This window comes from Setaria italica, chromosome VII, assembly GCF_000263155.2.
Source record: "Setaria italica strain Yugu1 chromosome VII, Setaria_italica_v2.0, whole genome shotgun sequence".
NCBI classification, from domain to species: Eukaryota; Viridiplantae; Streptophyta; class Magnoliopsida; order Poales; family Poaceae; genus Setaria; species Setaria italica.
Window position 1 is genome coordinate 14,548,442 of NC_028456.1, and position 9,108 is coordinate 14,557,549.

Here is a 9,108-nt window from a genome sequence, read left to right on the forward strand (position 1 = left end):
GGTGCTGGTGGTGTCTTGGGACCTTGGGTTTGAGCTCAGCCTAAAGACACGTTGCAAGACACTACCACGCGCCACACCTCGGTGATCCTTGGTGCGATAGAAGCTGGGGTGTCCTCCACCTCTGACAGGCTCAAGTCCGCTAGCCAAGACATCAACAACCTTGGTGCCCCTGACGGGCTTGTGGGAGCAATGACAGTGTGGTAGAGGTGGGCGGCGCTAGGCTTGGGGCGCGGTGTGGCTCAATGGCGCTCAGCTGCTCGGGTGGATGTAAGAGAGAGGAGGCACGAAGAAGATAGGTGGACCTGACGTACGCACAGTCAGTATGCCACGCAGTCAGTTTAATGCGAGTAACAATGATTTGAATCTCATGTGAGCCTATTTGCAAGTTTGGGGATCTAATAATGTGCATTTGGGAGTTTGGGAGCTGGATGGCTCTCCATGCCAATTTTGTGAATCGGCGGTGCACTTTACACTTAATATTACTAACGCATGTTTTACGTCTTAGCTATGTGAATTCAAAGATACCGAATGTAGCCTTTTTCTTATCCGGGAATAGTGTCTCTTGCGTGTTATACACTACCCGGCACTTTGCCGTGTGTTTTTATGTTTACCGAGTGTTTTACCTTGAGCACTCGGCAAGGAACCTTGTTGTCGAATTCTATCAAAAATACACTCGGCAAAATAATTACACTCGGCAAAATAAATTTGCGGAGTGTCTGTCTTCAGCAAACTGTTGCTTTGTCGAGCCTCCTAGGTTGGACACTCGCTAAAGTTTGATTTGCCGAGTATTCCATATTAGACACAAAGGTATTTTACTAAATATCTACACGGACGGCCCCAGGCCTCAGCTCATGCAGAGCCGCCCCCCTTCCCCTCCCTCACGCCCTCAGGCCTCCAACGATCCGCACCCCCCACCCTCACGCCAGAGCCGCCCCGGCCCCCTCCCCTCCCTCCCTCACCGGCGGCGCCCCACCCCTCCCCTCCCTCACCGGCGGCGCCGCCCACCTCCCCTCCCTCTCCGCCGCCGCCCCCTCCCCGGATCCGGCGGCGGCGGGCTGTTGGTGGCGGCGGGCGTGGTGGCGTCGGCGGGCTGGTGGTGGTGGCGGCGGCGGTGGTGGTGGCGTCGACCGTGGTGGTGGCGTGGCGTGGCTGGTGGTGGTGGCGGCGGCGGTGGTGGTGGCGTCGGCGGGAGGCAAGGGTGGCGGCGGCGGCGTCCTCGCCGGAGACCGTTCCGGGGGCCATTTCGACTAAGCTCGGGCATGAAGGCCGCCGTCAAAACCGACGCCAAGGAGGAGGACAGCTCCATCGACGCCACCAACGTCGTCGCCGAGACGACCGCGGCCGCCGAAGCCGCCGAGGACCAGAGCGTCGAGCAAGCGTCGGCGGGAGGCAAGGGTGGCGGCGGCCGGTGGTGGCGTGGTGATGGGCGTCGGCGGTGTTTTTTTATTTTTTCCCAAAAAATGTTTGCCGACTAGGCAAAGTCGCAATGTGCCAGGGCCGCTCGGTAAAGTTCCTGAATCCCGTAGTGATACGTACTAACGTACAATCTTTAATTAGGCACCAGCAGATTGAACTACAGTCCTTCTCCTTGAAGGGAAGGGAAACGAAGTATCCCGAAAATAAACGACCTGGCCGCAATCCTAACGAACACTTGAACCCGCCCGCCCTACAAATACAGCTATTCCTCCTGCCCCCGGTCTCTCTCTTTCGCTAGCTCCGCTCGGGTTTTAGCTGGCCACCTCCGTCCCCAAAACTTCTCTCGGCTCTAGCCCGTCCGTTTCGTCGTTCGCCCCAGCCGGCGAGTCCTCACAGCAGGTTCGTTCTCCAAGGTGTTCCTCGCGCCAAGCTAGGTAATTAGCTTCTTCCCAGATAAATCTGCCTCGCGATCAGGACGCGGATGCTGTTTCTCCGGATCGATCGTTTCCTGGATGAATCTGCCTCGCGATCAGGACGCGGATGCTGTTTCTCCGGTTCGATCGTTTCTCGGATGAATCTGCCTTGCGATCAAGACATGGATATTGTTTCTCCGATTGGATCGTTAGGTTCCTGGGTGTTACATCCGTAGATTTTGACGTGGAATAATACTCGCTCTGCAACTTAGTGTTCTTTTTATCGACTCGTTGGATTTACTTCTTCTTAGATTCGGTACAGTGCACACGTGTTTTTCCTTTTCTCCAGCTGCACGATGCTGGGGTTTGCGTCGTCCCTATGAGAACAGGTTTCACGACAAGTTCGTTAGGACTTCGATTCTCATGTACACTATGTGTTAAGTTTTAGATCTGGTCATGGCACGGTCGGATTTATTTGGTCAGTATAAAAGGAGAAAGAGAAAAAAAATATGGCAAAGTTCAACCAGAAATTTTGACACGGGAGCTAGCAGATGGTTTCTATGCCTTGATCTATGCACTCGTGCAAGTCGTAGACAACTGAACTCTCTAATGATCTGATAGAGCACATCACAACGTGGACACGTTGCATGTACCGCATGCATGCTTTCTCTTTTTCGTTTTCTTGTTGGGAAAAGGAAGCGACTGTAGGTTCCCTCGTGCAGTGAGGGAGAGCTCGGTCTTGAATTGGACTATGGTGTCTGTTTGGAAGCTAATGGTATTTTTGTGTCTCAAATAATGGTTTTGCAGTGACCTGCTGCTTCAGCCATGGCAGCGTCGGGCTGGCTGAGGGGGAAGGTTAAGGCCGTGCCCTCCGGCGACACCCTGGTAATCATGTCGATCGCAAAGGCAGATACGATCCCACTGGAAAAGTCGATCACCTTGTCATGCATCATCGCTCCGAGGCTGGTAAGATCTCCGGCCTGTACGTCCCATAGTCAGATTTCATGCATGTTTGCCCTTACTAGTTACTACATTGATTTGATGAGATGCTTTCTTTGTACATATAGGCACGGCGTCATGGAACGGACGAGCCGTTTGCCTGGGAAAGTAGAGAATTTCTGAGAAAGCTTTGCATTGGACAGGTCCCCTTACGTTATTTTATTAGTGAATAGTACATACATACTCTCATGGGTTTCCCTACAGCATCCAACATTTTTAACAACTAATATGAGTTCAAATTGGAAGCAGGAAATTAAATTTAAGATCGACTATGTACTTCCTGGATCAAGCCGTGAATTTGGCACGGTCTATCTTGGTGGTGACAAAAATATCGCAGGCCTGGTAGTTGCCCAGGGGTTCGCCAAGGTCTGTTACTTTGGTGAGGTTGCCATATTTTGTTTCATGTGTCATATTGATTCTAAATTTCTTTGGTCGTTGATCAGGTAAAAGAACAAGGTCATAAGGGTCATGTGAGTCCATATGTCACTGAATTGCTAAGATTGGAGGAGATTGCTAAAGACCAAGGTTTAGGTCGTTGGAGTAAGGTTAGTATTAATCTCCATGGTTTCCAAATTATAGTTGCGTGATTAGAAAATACTTGTTGTTGTGTTCAAAATGTATCTCTTATTTTTTATCTATTTAGGAACATGGCGCTGCGGAGGCTTCAGTAAGAATTCTTCCATCATCGACCATGGGAGAAGCCGGCCCTTCTGATGTAAAGGGTTTTATTTCTGAGATGAAAGGGAAAGCTTTGGAGGCCATTGTTGAGCAAGTGCGTGATGGTAGCACTATCCGTGTCTGCTTGATCCCTAGCTTTCATTTTTTTCAGGTTTACGTTGCTGGTGTTCAGGTAACATATATATACCCCTTCCCTTTGTGCCTTTTTTGTACGACAAAATATTGATTCGACTCAAATCATAGGCTCCATCCATGGGAAGACGAACATCTATTCCAAGTGCAGTTGCTCAAACAGAAGTAACTAACAATGTTGATGTGAACGGTAAAGCATCTGAAGAAGCTCAAGCACCACTACTGGGGACATTACAGAAGGCTGTAGCATCTGCAGTTACTTATTCTGAAATTCCACCAGATAGGTTTGGTAAGGAGGCCAAGCACTTCACTGAGACAAAAGTTCTAAATAGAGAAGTAAGTTTGGCCTGTTTACATTGAGTTATTACATACGATACGATTTCCAGAGTTTAGTAATATTTTTCTAATAATAATTTTCTATTATAATTTTTGTAGGTGCGGGTTATACTGGAGGGAACAGACAGTTTTGATAACATGTTTGCTTCAGTGTATTATTCTGATGGAAATACTGCCAAGGACTTGGCGCTTGAGCTTGTAGAAAATGTACAGAATACAGATAACATGTCCTTTGAACAATTAAATTACAGCAATATTTCTGAATTTTTACTCATGAGCAGTTATTGTCATCTTTCTTATAGGGGTTGGCAAAGTATATGGAATGGAGCGCAAACATGCTTGGAGCTGAAACCAAAAGAAAGCTTAAGAATGCCGAACTTCAGGCTAAGAAGGAACAGCTAAGGATATGGACGGGATTTCAGCCACCTGTTACAAAGACAACACCAATACACAATCAGAAATTCACAGGAAAAGTTAGTTCCGTTTGCCATGTTTTATAAAAAGTAGCACTGGTGTATTCAGTTCTTTTTGTATTTTTAAATTAAAGGTAGCATTAACATATTTGCATCAGAATTGGAACATTGGTTCCATACAAGGTTTATGCACTTAGAAACAAGAATACCATCCAATAATATAAAGCGTACTTTGATACAATATACTTGACATTATAAGTTTGACAAACAATAAGTCAAAATTCTATATGTTTTTAGTGTGAGACATTTCATTAATAGATCTGCAGTCTGAATATTTTAATATTTTGTAACAATTGACTATATCGTAAGAGAAATTAAAGGTCAAAATCTACTCATCAAGACTTTTCTTTTGTGAAAATACACATGAAGGGAGTAAAGGAGTGTTTTTTCTAGTTTAATATCTCTGATTCATGTATGTATAAAGAAGCAAATTCCAATCTTTGGCCTTCTATCACATATTATCATGGTCTAGGTGACTGGATGATGCTTGTGAAAGCTGTTGAGAAGTCACTGATGATGACTGCACAACAATTTGGGCACCAAGATTTGTATGTTAATAGATCGATTTAGTGCTGGGTAATTTTACTAATTGAGCACTGAGAAGCTAGCAGTGTCAGCCGTGTCATTTATGTTATGTTGTATGTGTGGAAAATTGATCCTACTGTGTGTGCTGAACTGTGGCTATCGATAGCACCGAAACTGGGCAACAGTGGGGGTAGCGAACTGACTGACTGCTGTAACCTTGGTCTAGTGCATCAATTTGTAACAGTACGGGGTGTAATGTGTAACCAAAACAGTGAGTTTTTATTGGCATTTTAACTTCTGGTGGTACAAATGAATCGAAGATTTAATTTGTCTCTATTATCAACAATTGTGGTTAACAGATTATATAATCTTTTTCTAAGACTCATGTTAGTTGTTATACATGTTTAATTGCAGATAGCATCTGTTTACTTGGCCATGCAATACAACTATGCATATCATCTATACACATGGTTTTAACTAATTGATATCATTTCAGGTCATAGAGGTGGTGAATGGTTACTGTATAGTTATTGCTGATGATATGGTGCTTGTTGGAAGTCCTTCGGCAGAGCGCCGTGTAAATATTTCAAGCATCAGACCTCCTAAGTTGGTTGATTCTTCTGGAGAAAGCAAAACTATTGAACATTTTGCTCGTGCAGCTAAGGAATTCTTGCGTACACGGCTAATTGGAAAACAGGTTCTTAGTGAACTATTATAGTTTCTGTTCATAAATTGATAAAGGACATAGAAATTCAATTGATCTTAGCATTTGATTTTTTACAATGTTCAGGTTCATGTCTCAATGGAGTATTCTAGGAGAATCAATATTTCAAATGGACATGCTGCAGATAAAACCAACATAGTTGACACCAGAGTTTTGGATTATGGATCCGTTTTTCTACCCTCCCAGAGTGGTAGCCCCGGCAACCTATTTGGAGCCAATGTCGCTGAGCTCTTGCTTTCACGAGGATTTGCTGATATCACAAGACATCGAGACTATGAGGAGAGGTCACACCACTATGATGCACTATTGGCAGCATATTCGCATGCTGAAAAAGCAAAGAAAGGATATCATGCTAAAAAGTATTATCCTGCGACTCATATGAATGATTTGACAACAGTAAGGATTTATTTTCACTCAAGAAGTCATTTGTGTAGCCATTCTTTCTTTCCCCTATTTAATTTTTTATTTCAACTTATCATATTTCAGGTTCCTGCAAAGAAGGCTAGAGATTTTTTCCACTTGTTACAACGAAACAAAAGGCATTCCGCTGTTGTTGAGTACATTTTTAGTGGGCATCGCTTCAAACTAACAATACCTAATGAGACAAGCACCATTACCTTTTCATTCTCCTGTGTTCGGTGCCCTGGTAAAAATGAGCCCTACTCGGATGATGCCATTGCTCTAATGAGGAGAACGATACTCCAACATGATGTTGAGGTTTGCTGTTTTCTATTCATTTTTTCAATTTTAAGCTCTTTACATTTTTCTAAAAGATTAATGTTTATGTAGATTGAGATTGAAGCTGTGGATAGGACCGGGACATTCTTAGGTTCCTTATGGGAGTCCAAAAACAATATGGCTTATGTTCTTCTTGAAGCCGGCCTAGCCAAGCTTAGTTCATTTGGACTTGATAGAATCTCAGATGCTCAAACCCTCATAAGGGCAGAAAAATCCGCACAACAGAAGAAATTGAAGGTGATTTAATTTTTCTTTATAGTAGAAAATAAGGAAAATGTTAAGATAATTATAACAATTCTATTTCTATTTTCTAGGTGTGGGAGAACTACAATGAAGCAAAAGTGATTCCCCATGGATCGTTGATGGGACAAAATGGAAAGGAATCTTTCAAGGTTTGTCTACTCTAGAAAATGTCTGCTGTTAAACTTTGAGGCACACACAATACAAAATGTTCTAATTAATTTTGTTCACTTTTTAAGATTGTTGTAACTGAAGTCATTGGTGGTGGAAAGTTCTATGCCCATATAGTTGGTGATCGTCGCTTGGACAGCATTCAACAACAGCTTGCTTCTATGAAATTTAATGACATACCAGAAACTTTGATGGTTACTAAAGATTTCCCAGATACTTTATCAAATACCTTGGAAGTTCAAGATCAACCAAGGCATTGTCCATCGAACACATCAGAAGTTCAAGCTGAGCCAAAGAATCATGTGGTTCCTCTTCCTTCTAGGTGGTCTAGTTTGTTTAAAGACAAAGTAGATACTTTGAAAGATGAAGTTCCATTAGATACTTCGAAAGCTGAAGTTTTTTCATCTAATGGTCCATCTGATGTTGTTCCATTTAATCCAACCAAGGGAGATGTGGTACTAGCCCAATTCACTCTCGACAATTCATGGAATAGAGCTATGGTATGGTGAAATCAATCTTTTTTTACATTTATAAGAATAGAAAAAAATAATTCTTATATCCTTTTGTTTTACACGTATAGCAAAACATTAACAAAATATCTGTTATTTTTATTTCCCCCTAATAATCATACTCATGTATTCTTGTTTTTGTAGATTGTGAGTGAACATCAAGGACCCATGGAAAGGGAGTTTCTAGTATTTTATATAGACTATGGAAACCAAGAAATAGTTACTTACAGTCGCTTGAGACCTGCACATGCAAATCAATCTACTTCCTTGATTCCTCCTCTTGCGAAGTTATTCCGCCTTGCATTCATCGCAGTTCCTAACCTAAAAGATAACCTTGGTGAACAAGCTGCAAGGTATCTAAGCATGGTTTTGCTTGATAATGGGAAAGAGTTCAAAGCAACAATTGAAGAGCGTGCCACTGTGGAATCTAAGCAAGAAGGACAAGGTACTGGAGAAGTACTTGTTGTGACTTTGTTTGATGAGGATGCTGAGAGCAGCATCAATGCTGCAATGCTGGAGGTATGCATTTAACTACCACAATGGTCGGAACAACATATCACCTCCAACTATTAGCTATCTCTGCATATATAATGAATTTACAATATACTAGCCTACTATGTAATTCTTTACTAATACTAACCGTTACCTTTTTGCTTATCTACAGAATGGCTTGGCTCAAATCGAGACACATAGATTGATCTCACGGGAGCATAGGGCTGCTGTGAAAAATCTAGAAGAGTTCCAGGAGCATGCAAAGAAGGAGCATCGTGGCATTTGGCGTCTTGAGGGTGTGGGTGTGCCAGATAAATCTGCAAAAGACAGCAATGCATGTGACATCAATGATGATGAGGATCTGCTAGCGCCAGCTCGAGCTCAGCCTCCTAGCAGGGGCTTTGACCTCATCGATCTCATTGCTTCCAAGTCCACCGGAACTCCGAAACCTAGTAGGGAACACGTCATGGGCGATTCATTGCCTTAATGTACGACAATGTACAATGAGATTTGTAATGGTTTTATGCGTGGCTTTTCTTATTTATGCTTGCTTATTAATATGGAGCTTTCAACGTTTTAAGATACATGTATAAATTGTCAATATACTTTTGCTCAATACAATGCTAGAAAGATATATGATGAATAAATGTTCCTAGAACTAGAAGCAAACTATCGGCAACGAGAGACTGGTCATGAGCCAGCTAGAGCTGAAGACTTGATCAATCTGAACACGCCTGGACCGATTGCTTAGGAGAACAGCCATCAGGCCATCTGAAGCAACATCCGGCCGATTTCACTGCTGTTTGTGTAGAGGGGCCGGAATGACATCCGATCGGAGCGACACTAGCCAGAGATTGCCACTCGCTGGCGACACTATCTAGGCCTGCAAAGAGGCCGGATCGACACACTACTACACGATCCCTCATCACCGCCGGCCTCAAATCCGGCATCACCGCCGGACTAAGAACGGCGGTGACGCCTATTAAAAAAATAAAAAAATTCCGGCGGCATCCTGCAGGCCGCGCCTCGTCCGGAAGGGAGAGGAAGGAGATGAAGAGGGAAGGGGAGAGGAGGACCGAGGCTTACCTCGCCGCGCACCGCCAGATCCCCGCGCGCCCGTGTCGCCACTCGCCGCCGCTCCCCTTCTCCGGACGCCGACGCGCCGTTGCTCCCCGTGCCTCGTGGGGCATCGCGCCTCCTAGCCCTGCTGGCCACAGCCGCCGCTCCCCGCCCCGCCGTCGCCCCTCACCAGCGGATCTATT

The 9,108-nt window shown here is 44.3% G+C and overlaps 1 protein-coding gene across 1 annotated transcript; it reads left to right on the forward strand.

The window, feature by feature from the left end:
• The first annotated feature begins 1,259 nt into the window (after positions 1–1,259).
• LOC101762252 (ribonuclease TUDOR 2-like) lies at positions 1,260–8,333 on the forward strand. Its single transcript, XM_022828490.1, has 18 exons — positions 1,260–1,389; positions 2,647–2,795; positions 2,897–2,971; positions 3,078–3,194; positions 3,272–3,373; positions 3,472–3,678; positions 3,750–3,974; positions 4,074–4,181; positions 4,277–4,447; positions 5,469–5,669; positions 5,763–6,092; positions 6,183–6,413; positions 6,486–6,671; positions 6,749–6,826; positions 6,896–7,031; positions 7,269–7,345; positions 7,499–7,873; positions 8,019–8,333. The coding sequence occupies exons 1-18, from the start codon at positions 1,260–1,262 to the stop codon at positions 8,331–8,333; spliced, it is 3,213 nt and encodes a 1,070-aa protein (XP_022684225.1).
• Positions 8,334–9,108: the final 775 nt, after the last annotated feature.